The 22,737-nt window shown below is 36.8% G+C and overlaps 1 protein-coding gene across 1 annotated transcript in view; it reads right to left on the reverse strand.

The window, feature by feature from the left end:
• Nucleotides 1-22,737, reverse strand: part of CDH13 (cadherin 13) — a gene marked incomplete at both ends in the record, with an annotated part of 462,319 nt that overhangs the window by 271,057 nt on the left and 168,525 nt on the right. The window contains one exon of the mRNA XM_080352001.1: nt 973-1,089. Within this exon, the coding sequence (XP_080208127.1) occupies nt 973-1,089 (117 nt within the window). The remainder of the gene's footprint in view (nt 1-972; nt 1,090-22,737) is intronic.

Genomic DNA, 22,737 nt, shown 5'->3' on the forward strand with positions numbered 1-22,737 from the left:
TCTCACTGCTTTAAAGTTGCACAACATAAGTCTTAAAAATTAACTATTTACCACTAACACATTAACCAACAATATTTACTTTAGTTATTGCTCATTAATTCCCAAACACTGAAATGTGAAGGGAAAATTTCAGAAATGGCTTTAGAAGCTTTAGGACACATTAAAAAATATTTCAGAAAGACAGAAAAACTTAAGAAATTTATGAGAACAGTATAAGTTATTGACAGGGAAAGGGAAGAAAATTAAAGCTCCACAGATTATTCTCTCTTTTTTACTGATAGGAAAATAAACTTTCCTAATTATTAAAATAACTGACTAGGTGCCAGCTGGTTAAATTACACATCGATCGAAGAGTAAAATTCTGCCCTTAAGCTGTGCATTTAGCTGCACCAATGATATCGGTGGGAATTAGGAATAGACTCCACAGCTCTATAGGCCGTCATGTCATTAACACCTACTGAAGTCAGAGCAATGTATAGGGGGGGTCCCTGTTTGAAAACTGCCAAAAAGCAAATTATGTTCATGTAATTACAATTTCTGATGCTTAACTGGCCATTTGAACAACTATTGATATTTTAGTTTTAATGATTTTGTATATACAAGCTGTATATCTATTTGAAGTTCTAGAAAATGGGCTGTTAGAATTCTATCTGGTTGTCTGCAGATGTGAGAAGAAGTTTCCACTTCTTTGTCAGACCTTTGCAAACAACAAAAAATAAAACTGAAAAAATCTGCAGAGGGTTATTTTGTCTTTGGACACTAGAAATTAACTAAGCAATTAACTAAGTCTGCCATGCATTTTCATCTGTCTACACAATGTAAACAGAAAAGATTGTAGACAATTGCCTCTGTTCAGTTTTATGTTTCTTAATTTTTTCTGGGATATTAATGCCAACATGATAGCCATTATAAAATTTTAAAACAAATAGATCCATTAATATCAAAATCGAAACCAGTTCTTCCTTGACTTACCTTGCCAACAGATCTGGGGAATGGTGGTCTTTGATTTTCAGGAATTAATATTGGAGTTGCCAAAATAGCCCTTTTTTGTCTTGGAATTCCAAGGTTGCCTTCTATCTTAAAGATTTCCTAAAAAAAATTAAAAGAACAAAGACTTTCAAAATAATATTCAGTTATTTCCATTCTCTGCATCTTTAGGCAAAATTAACATGAACTACCAGATTCTAAGTTTTGTATTATATGTTTTCCAGCAATTAGTGATAACATATCAAACTATTTATTTAAATCTGTCAGGTTATTGCACTTATTACAGTGACAGTAGACAAGCCATATTCATTTTTGTATTCCTGTAGACTAGTTCACTTACAGGTAAATTTGCTGAGACTGTTCCCACCTAATGAACTGTCAACAAACACCAGAAGTTTGTTACTTAAGAATAAAAATAGACACCAAAACCCAGGTGTTAGAATATCAGCTAGGAGGATTTTTCAGGGTTGTGCAGGGTGTTTTTTATGTGGTGTCTGGTTTTTGGTTGTGGGTTTTCTTTGTGTGGTGTTTGTTTTGGGTTTTGTTTTGTGTTTTCCTTGGGTGAAACTTCATGTTACTGTAACAGAAAGAACAAAAGTAGAAGCCGTTAATATACAATCCTTCCTTTTTCTGCTGCATTTTCTGGAGTATTTAGTTCTCACTGAGCATCAGGGAATTCAGCATTTTATGAGGTGCAGCAAACTCTTTGCAGTGACTTCTGGCCTCTAGAAACCTCTGTCCATCACACCTTTGCCTTCTGTGTTCTTCTGCTCTCTGGTCCTTTCAGTGCTCTCTCTGCATGAGCCACAGGTTCCCAGAGACCATCCTCTCCCTTTTGCTTCCACCTACAGTCTCTGAAAGTCTCTTCTCCCATCACTGTTACAACCCAGGTCAAAAATAGCTTTCCCCATCTCCCAAAGTCATCCTTGTGACCAGGCCCCTTTTTGGAAAAAAATAAACAACAAAAACTGACACAAATTGGTACTGTTTGTACTGTGCTTGGAACTGTGAAAGTGAAAAAGATTCAGATCACTACTATTCATTCAGGTTGTCGTGACAGTTTTACAAAAGAAATTGTACATTGAACTAAATGTCTAATTTCAATAAGGTAGTTACATCCTACAGGTCACACTTTGCTCTCTTAATACAGAAACTCAAACACCTAAGTTTCTAAGTCAGTTCTGGAATCCGTGTTGTTGTTTTAATAGCTGCAGCTTTATTACATAAGGAGAGACATCCTTAGGCTATATTTTTATAAAACTGCACAGCTGCATGAGTTTTTTTAGTGGCACAATCTGGATATCCATTGGTCCAGAACTCCACATACTGCCCCTGCTGCCATCTGCATGGGTACCTCCCATCTAATGGGTCTGCCATCACCAAAACTCTGTTCCACCTCTACCAACTTTAGCATCGCTTTTCAAATTTGACAACAAACCGCAGCAAGGGAAACTCAAGTCTACAACAGTTAGCTTTAGAGATTACAGGCAAAGAGCAGTGGGAACCATGCAGAGAATTCCCTCTCACAATTTTGCCAATTTTCATAACTTTTTCGAGGCTCACCCTGATGTGAGATGTTCCCACTTCTCTCTATTTAGTCTACAAGGCCACTTGGGTCCCTATTTTTGTCTTTCAATTCCTCTTCCAAAAGAATTTCCCTTAATAATAATCAATGAGAAAATTCAAGGTAAAAAACACTTGAAGCATCAAATAAGAAGGAAAGAGCTGAATTGTGTCCAAACACAAATGCGCAGAGCAGTGAGCTTTCAAAATCTCACTCTAAACACAGCAGACAGTGTGGCTGGCATGTGCCTGTGACGTTTCTAAGGACAGTAAAAGTGACTACTAGTCACATCAGTTCTTTAACTCAGCAGTAGCAGTGGCTCAGCTGATCACAATTTTCACCTGTGTCAACTCCTGCCTTTGTGATTTCCCTTCACCTTATGAAAATGTAAGGCAGAACTCCGAGATGCATGCGCTTTGGAAATGTGCAAGACATTTATTCAGATTTACATCTCTTTTTAACCTAGAGTGGTTTGGGTTGGGAAAGACCTTTAAGTGTCATCTAGTCCACTGCCCCTGCAATAAGCAGGGACAACTTCAACTAGATCAGGCTGCTCAGAGCCTCATCCAACCTGACCTTGAATGTTTTACATTTCTTTCAATACCAGTTTGAGGAGTAAAAGGTATTTTCAGACTATTCAGTATCTAGAACTCCCAATTTGGGTAGTCATAGATACATGACCAACTAATTCATCACTTTCTCCTGACGGGTTACCCTTACACTTTCCCAGAAGGTCCAACAATGAAAGAAAAGGCCAAAATATATTCAGTGAGTGAACACTGCAGTCATTAATACAAAGGAGCAAAGCTCTAAAGGCAAGCAGCAGGGTGGCAGGACCTTAAGGCCTTCAAATCCAGATTTCCTAGCAGGTCTTTGGAACAAAGGAAAAAAAGGGAAGATAGTATTGTTTGGGTGTTTTTGTTTCTAAGCACAACTAGTCCGTTGCATGGAGAAGATTCTGCAGATTGGGTAGAGAAATGTAAGCCCTTCTCTGAGTATGTTTCACACTGTCTGTTGATCAAATCTCACTGCTAGTTTTTAAATAGTGATTTCTTCATGATGATTTCTCTCTTTCTCATCATCCCCTGGTGTCTAACGGGAACACAACAGATTATATGAGTAGCCAAAGCATCACTGGTGAACAGAAAGGAAGAAAAGATCAAGAGTACTTCACCAACACATTTAATAATTCAGTTCTGTTTGTGGTTATCATAATGATTTCCCCATTTGTAAAGAACAGAGAAAAAGAAAGAACATTTTGCTTAATGCCAAGCAGCTGCAACTTATTGTTTGATCCTCAATCAGTATAAGACAGAAGCCAAGGAATCTGAAATTATATGTGTACTTAGCACCTGATTCAACAGTCAAACCGCTGAAAAGTTTCTCACTCATGGGTGAATATAGTGTGTATATAATAATTTTTACTGAATTCATCTATTTAATTCTTGAAGAAACAACTCACAAGGGATATGAAACTACTCTAGACAGAGTTAGTAAATTTCCCTCAGATTTTCTTACAATATCAGGCTAGCACTATAACAGGGGTCTTTTGTCCCTTGACACAAGTGAAACCCACAAATTAGTTTTCTGCCATCTTTGCTGGAACCAGCTGATCAAAGACTATAGTACCTGCCATGTCTTTGTAGCAGCCTTGATTCCAGACAAGTATTTGAGTGCCAGAAGTCTGGAGAGCTTAAAATGACATGTTTTTCCAATTTTATTTTTTAAATCAAAATAGTAAGAGAGAAAACCTACCAGGTTCTTCATTTTTGCTATTTATCACAATATCATATCTGCAATCACTATCTTTCAGATATCTGATCTGAATCCAACTATCATTTCACTGCCTACCATAAGCAGCTTTTACATTCTGTTTTTTAATTTATTAAATTCCATTTCAAGATATGGAATCAATACAGCAATAGCTCAGCACCCAATATGCTGATTCAGTGGCAACAAAGTGTGATTCCCTATTCACATTAAGCAAGCAACAAACAGCCTCCTCATTTTTCCAGCGTTTAGTTTAGTTCTTTATCGGAAGATGCCGGTGTGCCCAAACTATGATGCTTCACAAGTTGCAGTTTCCCTAGATCCCTTGAGAACTTTCCACTCTTTTTTGGTTTTCTTTCTTTTTACCAGTGGTTCTTGGAAGCATTGCAGTACTTGAATATTTGAATGAATGGCCAAGTCACTATCCAGCAGCAGGCACCATTACTCTTGGCAAAGAAAATTTCATTAGAACTCGTCATGAGAATAAGGTGGCTGAATACTGATATCGATTTATCACAATAAGGGTTGGAATCATCATTGGAGTGGGAAACTGTAATCCACTATGGTGACCAGAATAGTGGTTGACTTTCTTGACATTCACTTTTTTTATACACTAAGCTCAATGGTACAAAATGGAGTCAGTCCCAAATACCAAAAAACAAACAAAATTAATTGGATGCTTGTTGCAAGCAAAATTCCTCTGAAATAGCAAATGGGACGTGGTATTCAGTGGTATGTCAGTCTTCCTACAAAATAACATCATTACATGAGACTGAAAAATTAAAACTGCATGCAGATCAACTTCAGAAGAATAATTTTTATATAATTCTCAGCTGAAATTTCACAGTTGTGCTGTAATACTTAGTTGCTTTATGTACATTATATCTATCATCAAAATATTGTTTTTAACAGCAGCATTAGTAATGAATGATTTCTAAAACGTGGCAAAACAAAAACATACTTTCTCACATTGTTAATAATATGAAAACTTAAGAAATGTGCTGGAATTTGTAAGTTAAAGAACAACTGTTTAAACAAATAATTAACTCAATTAATTAAGCTGAGAATTGTGAAGGTCAATGGCATACACACAAACATCTGCTCAAAACTAGTCTGTCCTCAATGCCTGTTAATGCCACCCTAAAAATCACACTGTACACCTTCAAAGAACAAACCCAGCTAAAGTCTGGCACGCTAAAGAGAATCAGGTACATCAGAGCACATGAGCCTCCAGGCTAGTGAAGCATGGTCAGATACAACCATTTGGGTAATTGCTGGTGGAACCTGATTTAATTACATTGGGTGTTTCTACCATTATAATTGCTACATCAACAGAGAGGCAGCTCACTGACATACCCATTAACGTCATAGGCACTTGGTAATCTCAGCCTAGAGCTTTGCTACTGTGCCGTTCAGCCAGCTGTGCTAGATGTATTTTTAATGATGGAGGTTCCTTTTACCTTTAGAGGAGTCAAGATCATATTAGGAAAAATTTTATTCTTGTTCAAATCATTCAGTCATGTGTAAATCATAACTATTTTAATGCTAATTTATTCTAAAGTATCTTTGTAATGCGTATGTGGCAAAATGTCAACTATCGTGGAGATGAATCTGAACTTTTGCTTTGTGAAATGATACGTTCCATTATTGCCCTGAACCTATGCAGTATCTTTTGTGATGGAAAAGTCCCATTTCTATTCAAGTACAAGTTTCATTTCTCTTCACACCTGCCTTACTCTGTGACAGGGAAAAGTTTTTCCAAGATTATAATGGACTAAATGCCGTTAACTTTCCTTTTGTACACATTAACCATGGGAGTTACCTGTTCTGAGAATAATACAGAAATGAAAACCAAGTGCCTTTTCTTAAATTAACATTTCAGACTTTTCTTGCCATCATTTTGTGAGTGTTATTTTCATTTTGAACCATATGTGAATGGTTCTCTTTCAGGAAATCTCATATTGGTTCCACACTGCTCATTAAATATAATGAGATATCCCTTATACACAAACAACCAAACATGCGCTGACTGACTGCATCTGTCAAACACCATTGCAAATATGGGCTTAAGGAAAAAGACAGTGCCTGACCTTATGCCTCTGTCTTCACCAGGATACACTAACAACACATCACTTATCACCATTAAAAATACCCTTATCCCCATTTCTACTGTGCTTACACTGGCTGCAAAGCAAATAAAACCAGAGTTCTACAGCATGCCAGAAAAAATTCAAAATTGTTAAAGATGTCCCCAAACCTTCAGCACCTTAAATATAAATGTAGTGTAAATAAGGAAAGCACTTGCTTGTGCAATTGCCAAAGCCTGTAAGCCTTAAGAAAAGTGTCCTGTAATAAAAAAATCACCTTGAAAACAGGGGGTTTTTGCTTTCTTTTTCTTTTAATGAAATTATATCCCATTGGCTTCAATACCAAACTGCTATTGAAAATAGTACTAGATACATAGTGGAGTTCCAAAGCAATTAAAACCTTTTACAAATCTGATTCTTTGGGGAGTTAACCACAACCACTTGGAAAAACTCATTGCACAGCATGGACACAAAGCCTGAACTTTTTACTCTTAATATTCCTACTGAGTCCACCGAGTGGACTTCTTTCTTCTCTTACATTGGAGGAACTCAAAATTTGAGAGCCTACCTTTAACCCCCAGCAAGCTTCACACATGTTGAAAACACTCTGATTTCCAGAGTGAGAAGGAGAAAGAACACGCGGAACATGATAAATGAATCAAAGATGAACCTTTTTGGTGGGGCAGTAACCTATATAAAGCCACACAATATGTGGATCAGGAGCAGACAATTGACAACTCCAAATTGAGAATAACACAAGCAGCCATGAACAAGCTGTTCAGTGTTTCACTTCTGGGATATAAGGACAGTTTCTAATATAGAAAATTTATTCCTTATGTAAAATAAATCTTGTTCAAAGCGAAAGTTGTCCTACTTTGGAAAAACAGCTTTCTACATCTTGCTGCAGGCCAGCCAGCTACAAGTATACAAAAGAAAACTAACACATTTTATACCTATGTTCTGGATTGCTCAAGTGCTATGGAACTCATTGCCTTATAACAGTGCTGCACAAAAGCAATTTCACGACACCCTAAAGCAATAACGCTGTACGTTGAAGTCATGTATACTGTTTAATAGATCTGCAGTCCCATGTCTGAATGGATGCATAAAACACTCTTCTTCCTGCTACCTACAAGGCTTCAAGCTGTGATTACAATTAAAACCTCAGTTCTGCTCCCCAACAGTTTTTTAAAGCTCTGTTGTCACATACTCCTTGTTATTCCTTGTTATCCCTCAGTTCCTTTGAAACAACCCTTCATCTAATTCCAAACATTGACTATTTACCTTGCTATTCTTTTCTAAACTCTCCATGATCCTTCTGTTCTTCCTGTGACCCTTCTACATTCCCGAATCACACCTCACTTTGTCTCGCTCCACATCTAAATCTGCAAGTCTTATTTTTCTTTGGAAAACATTAATTCCTTAACATTCATTTTCAATTTGTTTCTCTTGAACACCAATGATACAACTCTATCTATCTATCTACAACTGAAGTCATCTCAAATTTCCTTCCTGCCTCTCTCCTCCCCCCACTCCAAAAGCCTATATTTTTTTCCTATTTTTAGGCTTTTTCTTTAAGCAACATCTATCTTGGCATTAGAACTCCAAGACTTACCTATTTCACCCATCTTTATCAGATAACCAGTTCCATTCCACCACCAAAAGCACAGTCAGTGTTAAAATTTCTGAAACCTTGGTAGATTTGGGAATGCTTCTGGTTACAGGTCCTTCAACTCACTCAAGACAAGAACAATGGAATGACTGGTGAAATTCCACCGTAACACAAACAGGACCCTGTTCTTCCCTTCCTTGCCATTTTCCCAATGCACAGCCACCCAAGCCAATTCAAATAATGTATAAATTCTGTCTAATTACAACTGTGGCATTTTAAACTCAGTGTGCATGGTGTAAGCAGCAGTTCAAGAAGCAGGAGAGCAGAGCAAGAAGTCTGTTGTTAAGCTACCATGAGACTCACGGGTTCTAAAGCTTCCAGGTCATCGTTTCTCACTTTAAATTAAAGCAGGTCTTTATTTAAAATGTGAATTAATTCAAGTCATGTTGGACAGATACACACATTAAACATCTCTTCCTTCTCTCTCAATATCACTAATCCTGACCCATCCCATTCATCTCATAAAATTCTCATGGCAGGGCAGGGCAGGAAATGAGGAATTCAGCCTTAGGTCTGAGATTCCACAAAACCCCATAAAAATTACAATGCAGACACTGACTGTATGTCCTACAACCCTGCCCTGTATGCTTCGGTAACCTAAACTGTGCATGTGCAGTCAGCTGGGCACACCCAGGTCAATCATTCTCTTTGCACAGCACAGATTACATACAGGAGACCTGGTTGTGGGTACTGCAAAAAAATTGCTAGTTACCTCATGCTGAAAAACTAAACAACTTTTATTAAGAGAGAAGTCTATTTTGTGTTGCAGTAATCAAGGACAGTTTAACTGGAAGGGAATTTCAATACTTTTCTCTCCATTAGTACTGGTACACCCTTGCATGTAGTCTGATGTTGCAGTCATGTGCCTGCACTGCTTCCTTCCCCCTTTCCATTAAACCAGAGCTGTATTGACTTTGAGCAAAAATAATATGCTACATAATACTGCAAAGCAGGAATGCATTATGTTGAGATCATAGATCTGCACAACAAAAAAAGTCTGGATATACTCTATTATACTTGACTATGCATGCATGGTGCTCTACAGAAGTGGCATTTTTGTGCTTTCCTACACAGGAGTTGCCAGACTGACAAATGAAGTGGTTGTCTCTGATGAAGACAAAACACCCACTTAAATGTAGGCTTCGGCAAAACTCCTCAGTCACCAAGCTGGATTTGAAATTTGGTCGAAAGAGCTGAAATGTTAGTGCATTAATCCACTTCACCGCTTGGTCCAGCTACTCAGAACTAATTAATTAACAGGCATTAACTGAGTCCAAAGAGCTGAAATTGTAGTGTATTAATCCACTTCACAACTTGGGCTGTATTTTTACTTTTCAATACAAACAAATTATCAGACAGCAACTGTCTGATACCAGAGGCTGAATTCTATTCTCTGATACAAGTCAGTGTTGTAGTGTCTTGTGGACAGCATCTTATTACTACCTGAGTTGTACTGAAGTTGGTACTGGACTTTGACTACATTTGTCAAAGATGAAAATACAAGACCTGAACATGCCCTGTGTTATTTATTCCCCCAATAGCGACCCAATTAAATTTGCAGGACAATGCCCCTTAGTTCTAAGCCATTCATTAGTCTGAACAGTCTCAAAGACTCACGTAGTATTATTGAAAAAGAAACTACACAGGTGAAGTTCTGACTTTGACAAGAGGTACCTAAAAATCCACATACAATAAAACAACTTTTTTAAAAGTATGACTAATAAGACACTTAAAAAACCTAGTCATGCACTCAAACTTTACTTGCAAAATATGCTAGTTAAAAATAGCAACATTGTTTTGGTTTCGCTGTATCTATTTTGGTGTGGGAAATGAAAACTCATCTTTTTTGCAGAACATTTCTGAAAGAAAAGTTAAACAAGCAAGATGGAGACCCTAGAAATAGGCTTGGACATCTCAGTGGATTCTCACATTTCTCCTTAATCACACGTTGGCAATTAAGTCTAATTCAGGAAATTCAGAGAGTGGACCTGGCAGGAATCAGAAGCAAATTAATTGCTATAGTGGAAGAGATCAATGATTCATGAGCTGTAACATCAAGCTCCTAACAATATTAATCATTGCATACTTTACAAAAAAAGAGCCTAAAATGGCAGAAGTTATAGTTTACAATGGTTTGAAGGTTGGTTTTTTTCTGGATTATAACTGCTGAAACTAAAGTCGAGGAGAGCTTTACAATATGTTAAATGTGACGCTGATAGTTCAGTACTCTATATCGTTAATATTCATATGTTTGCATCTGAGCATTTTGCCCTAACAACCTGCAGCTATAGTAGCATAGAAATATTTATATTCCCTACCTCACACCTGTTGACTTTTAAGTGAGTGTCTCCATGGGATGCGAACAGTCACCACCTACACAAACACCAAGTAATCAAGTTTTATTCAAGTTTCCTGGCCAAGAGAAGAGAGATCCAATGTTCCTCCCATCCTGCGTGCCATCTGTTCGGCAACTCCGCTGCCACTCCTACTGCCTTATTTTTGTAGCATTGGCCATGGACCAAGGCTCTAGGTTTCCGGTCAGTGGGAAGCAAAATCCATGACTCCTAAAAGAAATAATTATCTCTAAACTGTCAGAGCAGGGTTGGAGCACTCCATAGCTCCTCACTGACTACAGTGAAGTGACTGAATAGGGACAGATAGTCCAGAGGTCAAAGCATTCACAGAGGATAGAGAAGTTAGAGATTCAGTATTGGCCTAATTGCTTCCAGAGACTTGCCAGTGAACCACATTATTTTAGCATTTACACCCCATAGATCTAAAACCTCTAACTCAGGTCTCTTGTTTCATAATCCAGTGTCTTTCTAAAGAAGATGTGATGCATTCAAATGCACTCAAAAACCTGAGCTCTGACCAAAACAGAGTATTACACATCCCTTAGTTTCCACTTTGCTTTTTTGTTCATATTTCATGTCTGTTCAGTTCTGTCAGATAAATTTTATTTTTATCTATATGCATTTCCCTGCTCCCAAAGTCACCAAAGTCATTAAAGTCAGACAAGTGATGTCTGTTGCCTTTACTGACACAGGAGAATTCTAGAATTAAAAACCTGAGTTCTCACAGCTTGAGCTAAATCAGCAAAATCTCACTACTCCTCATAATTATCAATCATGCAGCTCACCCCAGCAGAATCTCGACTGGACTGTATTTAAATGGTATTATGAATTTGTAAGATGAATTCTTCAGTTCTCATCACACATGCCAAGTGCAAATGTTCTGCTTCAAAATGTGACCAAAGCCCCATTGTGTATATCAGATTATGCACAGCATGTTGCTTCTAAGTAGTTCAGAATTTCCAAGGAATGGAAGAAAATTAATTCTACTCTGCTATTCAACTTTCTTTGCACCTTACTCTTTGTTATCTGAATGTAGCACTGCAAAAAAATCAACCTATCAGCTCAGTGCTTAAGGTTCTAGTTGTTATTGCCTGACCATTTCAGAGCAGAGTGAAGAGCAGTATCAGTTTCTTTACTTTACTTTGCTGAACTTATCTCCCAGACACAGGTTAATATATTGCAGCATTCATAATTTGATACATTTTTGTCCCTGGTTCAGTTTACAAACCGTCCATTAACAGACCTTGAAATCTGTGAAGAAGTACATTATCTACCATTATACGCAAGTTTCTCAGATGAGTAATTTTTGATCTGCAGATTGCTCAAGCAGTTGCTTAGAAACATTTGTCTGTATTAGTTACACAAGTCATGTGGTATTATTTTTCTTTTCAGATTGGATGGCTTCTGTGAATAAGCAACAGAGCATGAAATGTAAATTTCATGATATAAAATTCAAAACTTGCTTTTGGCAAGGATTTATTACATTTACAGCACAAGATGAAAACAAAAAGGTTACCTCTGATCTGAGTGACTTGACAGGGGAAGTAATGTCTGTGCCACTCGGAGAACGAGTGGCATGAATTGCAAAAACAAATAAAACATTTTTTAAAAAAAGAAATTGCACGGAATCAGTGGAGCGCATGGCCTACGGAACTTATTTGCTGAAAAGATCATTCGCAGAAACATAAAGAATGGGAAGAAAGTTTTGAAGAGTCTTGCTATGGAATTAAATAGTACCTGTGCAATAATTCATTTTACCAGTTATCTACATCAAAACAATAGGTTCCTTTTCTATTAATTAATGCTTTCCAGGGATTAGTACTTTCCTAGATTAAAGCATAGGTAGATAGGTCAGAAAAAAAATCATGGAGATTCAATTATTATTTGCCTTTTTTAGAGTTCTGTGCAAGCAAAGAAAAAGGAGTAATCTTTCATATTGTCAGTAACAGCTCATTCAATAAGGTTGAAAGTATTCACTAGTATTTCATTGTAGACCATATGGAAATACAGTAGAATCTTTTTTTTTTTTTTCTGCTGACACTACCAGTGTGAGAAACATTGAAACTCACACATTTTTGCTTCTTTTAACTTTGTAAAAGAGCCACTTGTATTTGCCTAAACGTTTCTCCACTGATAGCAATGGTTTTTCTTCTCTGTGAATGCAATGATTTATAACAGCAAAACGATCGGTTCAAAACTAAATATAGAATTTTACTAGCAGAGGCTGCTGCTTTCAGTAGGAGAGAACCAAATATGGTAAAACTATGTTACTGAGCACACTCTCAGACTGTGATCCAGGATACTTCTATAAACTACAAAGCCTACATTCAAAATATAACCAAAGCCATGAAGACCAAACCAAACAAACCCTGAAGGAGAAAATACTGGTAAAAAAATTGAGAGATACTTAGAAAACAACAGTAGTTTTTTTCCAGTAAATTTTTAAACCCAAGCTGCAAGGACTGATGGACAGTAAAACCATTTGCAAAGGAAAAAATATATCTGGTTTTTTGCCTGAATTGTAATGCAAAATTAGAATGCAAAGGTATTGGCTCTGAGTTTTTAGTGACACTTGTGATAGCCAAAAGCACATCTCATCCCACTACTAGTGAGGTCAAGTCTCTGACTAACTTTCCTGGTACTCCCTCTCAAGCCAGCAGCTCTGCTAGAAACTAATGCCAGTGGGTCCCAACTGACAGCAAGTGTTCCTGGCAGCTGAAGCCTGACATCAGTGCAAAATATTTGTGCCACCCGTGATTTAAACCAGGCTTAGTTTTGGGTGGACTACGACTAACCCATGATTAAGATCAAATCCTTCTGCTGGCAGAAACAGCATTGAATGAATGTGAAATATGTATGCACAGTCTTTGCGTACTGTTTAACAGCCTATCTCATAAATCCCAGTAAAGACATTTCACAGCACCAGCCAAAAGTTGTGTCACATCCTCAGCACTTCTCTCAATATTATTCAAATGCCAACGTTATTAAGTACTAAAACACTAAATATGAATTTGATTAGAAAACAAAGGCATACATTTTTATTTTAAGAAAAACAAAGTCTTCAATGAACCCAAATTTCTCCACTGCATACTTTCAATGTTTGTAGAAAAACTTACACATTCCTTAAATACCAAATAATCATTTTTTTTCTTCCTTCTTTCTGTAACATGCCTCTCAGCCAGATCATGCTCATCCATTTTCAACAGTACATTGGTCCCTTCATAGCTGCATAGAGAAACTTGGTTTAAGAAATATGAGCTTAAAAATCGCCATCCTTTGCCTGTTTGTTAAATAAGGCAGAAAATAACAAAATAAAAGAACCAACATCCTGAGCTAAGATTAAAAGCTGCATTCATATAAAAGAATGGTGTCTCTTTACCATTGAAACTGAAGCTGTAGATTATTCTGTGCTGATAAAGTACTATAGTGGGCAAAGAACTTTCTCATAATGAACATCGCTGTAAAACAATTTATCTACAAGAAAGGAAACAAGTTTGCATAATCCATTTATGGGTGATTCAGCTTTAGAGGAATTTGTTATATAAATATCTCTCACCCTGGGGAATTGTTTTGCCAAAATAACTAATGAAAGTGTTCGAGCAACTTAACACTGATAATTAATAGGGTTTTTCAGTATCACAATGGACAGTGACATCTTCTCATGTACATTAACCATGTCACCAGTGAAGACACAAAAGCCTGCAGACTTCAAGACCCAAATGCATCAGGAAGCAGAAAATGAATTAACTTAGCACTTGAAAAAAAAAAAACGCTAAGTAGGTGACATGTTTTAACTGATCATCAAAAGGTGTTTTATAGCACTTTCTTAAAAAACATTCCTTAGCTCAGTAATTATCACTTTTAAAATCTTAATTAATAGTTCATCAATTCTTCAACTGACATTTCTAATATTCTGCTATCGTGCTGGAATGTTTGACTAAACATAATCAAGTACCATTATGTTGTCATACACTTAGCCAGCAATCACAAGTTATGTTTTAAGTTTAGGTGTCAATATTAAATCATCAAGAATGATTACCACAGGTAACTCTCACAATCTCATCAATAATGCCTTGCCAGCTACAGTTCTGTAGAGACTTAAAATTTACAGTGAACCTTGCCTGCTTTTGTGGTCACATAATTATTTTTATTATGCTTTGTGGCAATGTTGGCTGCCAAAAAAGGTTGTCCTAAAACCCCAGTGTGACAAAAATCAATTTTCAAATGCAAATGAGGGTGCCACAGGTGACATTTTTCATACCCAATAAATTGCCTGTCTGTGGCTTTGAACTAATGGACACATAAACAAGAGAGATTGGTGCCACGGTATTGCATTATAATCCTAGCAAAGTTTTATGAGACTCGTGCTACAGGCTGCAAAGAGAGACTAAAACAGAGGGAGGGGGCATGAACAATTTGAGGAAACCTGTAGGAACAGATATAGCTTTATTTTTACATTCCTTTATTGTTTTTTGAATTCAAATTTCCCATCTATTTACCACGCCCCCCACCTGCTTTTTTAAAGTTTCGCTGTTTTTCATGACCCCTTCTGTCTGCGACATCTTTTTCCTCATTATTATTCTCCACTCTTATCTTTTCTATCCCTTACCTGTCTTCTCAGTTTCTCTCCTAGAAAATTTGTACAAACAGGATTCCTTCCCATTGTACTTTTGTAATTCTGGCAATATTGTTTCTATTTATTTCCACCTCCTTGAGGTGACAGGCATTCCCTGGCTGGGAAATTATTCAAAGCCACCTGCTGTAGCTGACTCTGCAAAACCAGAGCAAAGAGCCACTAAGGTAGAACTCAAAACTTTGGCACGTTCTTCCAAAGCCAGATGTCCAGAGGACAGCATGAAAACACAGTTTATCAATGCTGTTAAGAATCTTTAAAGCAGTTAAGTACAGGGACAAGCTCAGATTAAAGCTGTGGGTAATGGATAATGAAGCAAAACCAGCAGGTATCTCAGGGATCCATGTATTTCTTCAGGCACCAATCTGAAGTTTGCAGGTTCAGATTAGTTTGTTTACTGCACAGGTACAGGGATTACAACCAGATCACTCTCAGACAGGGTTTCCACACACATACACTTTCTTTTTCTCTAATTCACCAGCATCACAATTTTTGTATTAAATCACGAACACTGATCAGTTCTGTGTTACTAAATCTGTGTATTTACATGACAAATACATTTAAACCTTCCAAGAAAATATAAGAAAAACACTGAAACTAGCATTACCTTTAAAAACAACAAAGACTTCAAGTGAGTGCACAGCTCATGTCAGCTATGGCTACACTTCACCAACATGAGGAGGTCTGCATGTGTACAAAACAAATAGCAGGGGTTTTATAGGCTTGTCTGAAGCTTATCTTAAATGATCACAAATGTCCTGAGCCTTCAAATTTCAGTTAGAAGTCCTGAGAGATATTTACTCTTGTGATACAAACAGAAACATGATAAAAACAATATTTTTATGCTGTGTCAATAGTATTGTTTCTGACTACAGCTGAAATGAAAGATATGATTACATAATACCTTTTCAAACCTCTGCAAAAGATTTAAGTAAAGTTCAAACCTTAAGCTTTTGAAGCTTTAATCTTGAAATAAAGATCAAATTTTATTTTTTTTTTTTTTTTTACTTTTTTATCATGTTAGGAAAATATGAACAGTACTAAATGACAAAGAACTGAATCCTGCATTAGACTTATACCCATGCATATCCAGTTGCAAGACTGTGATAATAATTTGGGGAAAAAACGTTTTGAAAAAAAAAAAATGACTTTTATTATTGTTGCTGGTGCTCCTTAGCTGCGTTTTGAGTTTTGTTTGTTTTGGGGTAGGAGGGAGAACAAGTTTCTAATACTGTGCAGGCATAACTTCAAAAACACAGTTTATGCCACTTGTCTGGTTGGCAAAATACCATCAGCGTACTCCTTAGAGGCAACAGTTTATTCCCATTGCCAGAGCAACGCCTGGCAAAGCGTGCATATGGAATTCAGGGCAGCATGCCACAACCATCTCCACCCTGTTCTTCTGAAAAGAGAAATTATGATGGGAAGTATGAAACATACTGTTCCCTGCCTTTTAAGGTCACCACAGACATTTACTTCACAAGCTAGCTAGTATACACAGCTTCGCTTTCTTCCATCGCTCCACTTCTTCATGGACTTGTAACCCGTACAAACATTCGGAAAGTCTTTAATTCCAAAAGTCCACAAGTGACTTTGGTGACTAAATTCCCTGATCAGATTAACTATCTGCATCACAGCTGGTAATGCAGAAAGTGCCTGGCAGAAACTTCCCAGATGGTGGAGAATTACCTTCTAGTAAATCTACACCCCAGAAGAGGACCACGGTCTCTTCATCCTCTACCAGCACAGCAAATACATGAGGGTTGCACATGTTATAGATTGGCACCAATTAATGTAGAGGTCAATTTTACCCTGTTTTACAGTTCTTCCTTTCTGGAAGGAGCTTCAAGTCGTATGGACAAAAAACCTACCATAAAACTAAGAAACAGACCCAAGGATTTCCAGCTTTTTCTGATGCTGAACCAGATTTGATCAGATTATAACACAAAACAGCAGAGATACCAGCCAAAAGATCAATTCCATCAGACTCACAAATTTATCTGTGTTAAACAACAACAAACAAGTAACTGCAAAAATATATATTTAAAATAACATCCAAAACACAAAAGAAAATCTTCTTAGATACCAGTTAAGTTTGTTGTCAGTATATCAGGGCAAAAGATTTACAAACAAGTTCAGTGAAAAATCTACAGAGAAGTAGATCTACAGTAATAATCTCCACTACTACTGTCCAAAGCTATTAATTTATACAAGAAGTTAATTTAAAAAACAGAAGACATAATGCAGCATAGTCTTACAAGTGCTTACTAAATGTAGAGCCCTAGGGCTTAGTGTACTTTCATTTTAAGTAATTGTATTTCACGTGTAAATAATAAAGACTTCGATATGCTGGGATAAGTGAATTTAGACTTGCTAAAAGGTTTCTGTAAATCATCCCTTACTACATCACTTCTCTGGGTAGTCTGTTGTGTTGACAGTTACTATAAGAACAGAGCATTCCCGTTTCCCTGTAGTGAACACGAAAGAGTCACCTACGGAAAATCTTTCATAATTAGAACAAGGCAGGTACTAGACCTATCCCTCGGCTTATCTATGTATTTGTAGCTGGAGTTCATTAACTTGTCAGCACTGATTCCTTTTGAATAGGAAAATGAAATGAAAAAATGATATGCAAATCAATATCAACTGTTAAGTCATGTTCTCATTTAGCACAGTGTCAGATATGAAATACTGAGAATTTAAGAGAAACTTTCTGGTGGAAAAACATGCTTAGCATGCCTTTTTTTAATAAGAGAATTACTACGGTGAATTAAGCTAGTTGTCATCCCATGATAAAAGATACAGCATGTTAAAAGTTAAAGAAGATCTTCTATAACTTTATTTTTATTTTCAGAATTTTTTTTTAATGACATTAAGCTTAATAAATGGGAGAGGCATTTTAAATATATAATTCATTGCCATTAGTTGGCACAAAAGCTGTGTAGCAAATCCATATATATCTAGAGAGAGAGACATTTGCTAAAAGGACTTTCACATAACTCAGCATTATAAGCCCACAGACATACTTTTGGAAAATACATTTCACACATGTAAATCACACTACTATCAGAAGGCTCTACAAATTAGTCTTCATGGACATGCAAAGTAGTAACAATGGGGTTATCAAAGGCCAGAAGAAATTTCTTGGAGCAGAAGCTAAAGGCAAAGATCTGTTTGTATATCCTGATTATACTGAACTGTTTATTACGTTTCTAGAGAGAAGCAGTCAGCAAGCTCTGCCTGGTAAACTGGAGGCCACATAAAGACCTCCAAGAAGCCACTGCATGTGTCCCGTGAAGTTAAGCTCAGATGTAACCCACCACCTGGATGGCTTGGAAAAGAGTTAAATCAAAACAACCAAGTGTAACAGCCTTGATTTCAAAATTGCCAGATCTCTGCCAGCAAAAGGTAAAAGGTCCCTATTACCCTGTATCCGAATACCTTCAATATATTTATGGAGTATCTCCATTTCATATAGAAAAATCTGAGGTAGAGAGGTATAAAAGTGAAGATTGCCAGTGTTACAGCACTTTTTTCCTTTTGTCTGAACTCTGTTTTGTCTGGAAGCTCTTTGGGCTGATGCTATCTTTTACCACATGTATGAACAAGGTCTCAAAAGCCACAGTCTTTGTCAGTGCTTCTATACTACTAGAATAAAATGAAGGAGAAACAATGTAAATGCAAAATATGTTTGCTCTCCCTCTTGATTCTCCGCAACACACACCCTTACACTGGAAGCCAGAGTCTTATCTTCCTATTGTCTGGAGTCAAGATTAATTTCCCTCACCTTATTTTCTCATTTTATAGCTTTAAAGACTGAGTCTTAATCAAGTCACTTATCTAATTCACAATTGTTCTGAAACACATTTTCAGTTAATAAAATGATCCTAATACAGCCTAATGCACTGAGCATCAGCTAAAAGAAAAGAGACAATAATTACCAGCAGTGACAGGGAACTGGGAAAGCCATTAAACAAACCAAAAATAATTTCTGCCCCCTCAACCCTCTAACAGTCCCATATTTTCATACCACTAGAAGGTACAGTAATTTTGTCCCTCAAGTAAACCAGCTACTTTCCTGTTTAATAGAGAAATTTTAAAGGAACTGTTTTCTTTTATATTTCTAATATATTTCCCATTTTTTTTCCTGTAACTGAATTAAATACGACATGTTAAAGCAGGAAACATTTCCATTTGAAATACAGTTGACTGAACTTCTCTGGCAGATGTTAAATATATTAAACATCATAAGACTGAACAGAATCTGCCTTATGGTATTTACAAATTTGAGATATATTTTACAGTAATTACAGTCAACACACAAAATCTGGGGTTAAAAGGCCCTGAATAAATGTGAAATGTCTGAGATCCTCTAAAGAGCTACTTGATCAAAAAAGTATTAATTTTGAAGAAATTCAGCTGAAAGCACAAAGGACATTTAAAATAAGTGGGGTTTTTTTCTGTTTCATAGACAGAAAATGTAACTGGCACACTGTGACTGCCCACTAACATTATGCACAACTAATATTATATATATCAACTTGATGATAATACTATCCAGTAGAAAGGACTATGCCATATCAAAGTCCCACTAATACATTCAGTTTTCCTGGCAATTAAACAACATGGAAGCACTAACAATTAACATCAAGGTCACCCTCAAATAAATTTTGATTTGGACACTCCTCATAACAGATTTATGAGTAGATTCAAAGCTCATTAAAGTCAGTGGAATGACTCCTGTTGACTTAATGGAGATTGCATTTGGCGTACTGCTTTCTGTGTTTTCCTATGTCAGATTAATTACACGGTTTTGTGAATATTCATGCCTAAAATCAACCCTGTAACTTAAAGCTTCAAGCCTTACATCACGTATACATGTAAGGCTGCTCAGCAATGGAGTGTTACTGATGTGAGCCAAATTCGGAGTAAAATCTTCCCCAACTTTGACTTTTAATCCTTAAACTGAAGATTTAACACCCCTTCCCCTTACCTCCATCTTAATTCCTGATCTGAGGGTCAATATGAAGCATAACAGACTTGGCTGATTTTTATGACCGTATCAGCTTTAAAAGAATGTTTTTGGGGAGCAGGGAGAAGAGAGCAAAGCACATAAGGGAAACACAATACAGTGGCACAGAGAAAATAAAGCTATCTGAAGATAGAAAGTTACTTAACTTGCCCTGCATAGCTACATAAGCATTTAAGGACACATAGTTTGAACTATCTATAATTCTTTTGACATAGAAGGCAACAGAACAAGAAAAAAAAAAAAAAAAAAGAAAGAAAAGACAGGAAACAGGTAGAACTTTGCATCATAATAAGATGACCACACAGAAGATCTGACAATTTTTCCCCTGACCTGCTACTGGAACAATTCACCTCTGTTGAAAACCAAGAGAGGAGTAAACAAAAATTGCTCAGTATCAAATTGCAGGCATTATTGAAGCAGAGTGGATAGAACAAACAGTTGTTAAGATTCTGATCTTAGTTAAGTGGTAGGAATATTACTTTGATGAAAACTTATCACATATTGTTCCTCTTTTTTATTAGAAAAACCCAGCCTACCCATTTTCCCATATTATGTTTCTCAACACAAAGCTACAATGTATGCTTTGAAAAGAACAAGTTTTAAAGTCTCTCTTGCAAGACATCCCACACTAATATATTAGTAACGTTTCTACAGAGACAGCTGGAAAAAAACATGTGAACAGTTCCAATAAACCTCTCAGTTGTGGAGGTTCAGTTTTTAATATAATTAGTGACAGCAAATGAATGATTCTATAACTGATGTCTGTTGACTGAGCCAATACCAAAACAAATAATGAAAACCCCATTTCCTAGCCCAGGAAGTCATTTTAAGTGTTTTTATTTCCAGCAAGCAATTCTGGTGCAAAGGACTGGTAGGATTAATGCACACCAAGTCACATACAGAATACTAGTGTAATAAACATCTTAATCTAAGGCATAAGTTTATAGTTTGCAGCAAGAACAGCAATAAAAATGTAAGAACTAGTCTGAATGTTCTTGTTGCCACACACTGCCACGCTGGCCCACAATGACTGAACACACTTGATCCCTCTGGGGGCTCTGTCTACCAACACAGTCTTTCAGCAGTCATAAATTCCCTATCAAACAGAAGCAGTTGACTTTTTATTTCATCTTCAGGGAAAAGAAAAAGTCACAGGTATGAGAATATTCTTCCCACACTTAAAAGAAGCTGCAAAGTGTAATATTTGTCAGCCAATCAGGAATTTTGAATTTACTGGAATTTTTGTTAGTGAGTTCAACAATATCCAAATCAAAATTATATGCCTCATGAGAGCACTCAAGTGCCCTATTTCATAGGGGCTGATATGCTATTTTATACACTACACTGCTGTGCTTGAAGGCAACCCTCGGCATTTTGATACAGGCTTTTAAACTATTAATAGTGCAAACACAAACAGATTTCTTACTAGCATTTCTTTTTTGAGGAGGTCAAAAATCAGGTGATACTAACATGTACTAATGTCAGCGCATGTATAAAGTCCTCAGTATCTCCTAGGATAGTCCAGCACTTCACAGGATCATAGCCTTGGAATCCTTATACCAAAAAAAATTTCTATGTCAATATCTGAGAATGAAAGTTTGGTACAGGCTTCCAGATTTTAAAAAACTTGTACTGTCACCTTTCTTCCAGATGATTAGAGGATAAGCCTTTATACAGCACAACAGTATCATCGATACTGCCTTGACATTAACTGTGGAACAGGGTCCTTGGCCACATCAAATATTCAGTAGCTCTCCAGTGTGATTAGTACCATCACAGAGACAAACGTACTTTACTTTGAGTGAAGCATTTAACCCATTTCTGATTGATGATGCAAAAAAGGACTCTCTGAAGCAGCAGAAGCTACAGTATGGTACTAAGATCATACGATTTAGTCCACAAGAAGGCTGATACGCCAAGCGCTAGAACCGGCTCTCATTTTAAAAGGATTACAGTCTAATCCTTATCTTAAAAAGCTGCATATACTAGATCCATGATTCCTTTATCTCAAAATCACAAGGTAATTCTAGAGATAGAAATGGAAGAAAATTATTTCAAGATAATTTCCTGCTGAGTTCAAACACATGCCAAATGGTTCAACAATTATTGAACACCATCAACCACAAGGGTGTTTGCTGACTTGCAGGTAAGTTAACGCATATCTGTTCACAGTAGTTTGGACAGTTGCTGAATAAATTACTTGATGTTGCTAGAACTTCAGTCAAACCAGTTATGACAACAATTGCTGAAAATATTTTAACAAATCTATTCCTACTCACCAGGGAACTTCTTGTTTCCTGCTATGCACCAAATTGTAGCCATAGTGAGGTTGTGAAGAAACAAGATGCAAAATTCAGTCTCTCCTTTCCTACTATAGAACATGTTTTCAAGTTATCCTAAACAAGAATTTTACTCTTCCAGAGTAATGAAGGACACTGAGAAATTTTAGTATTTGCAGAAACCAATGACTGTACATAGCAGGACTATTGGTCACTTCAGATAGATCTGCTGCCTCTCCACTCTTTTCCTGTGTAATCACTGTACCTACGAGCAAAGGAATAATCAGCAAATAAGGAATTTTAAGTTCAGAAGGAGCCATCTGTCCTTGCAGTTGCAGAATCAATTCTTGAGGGAGGAC

Source organism: Nesoenas mayeri, assembly GCF_963082525.1.
Source record: "Nesoenas mayeri genome assembly, chromosome: 12".
In the NCBI taxonomy this organism is placed as follows: domain Eukaryota; kingdom Metazoa; phylum Chordata; class Aves; order Columbiformes; family Columbidae; genus Nesoenas; species Nesoenas mayeri.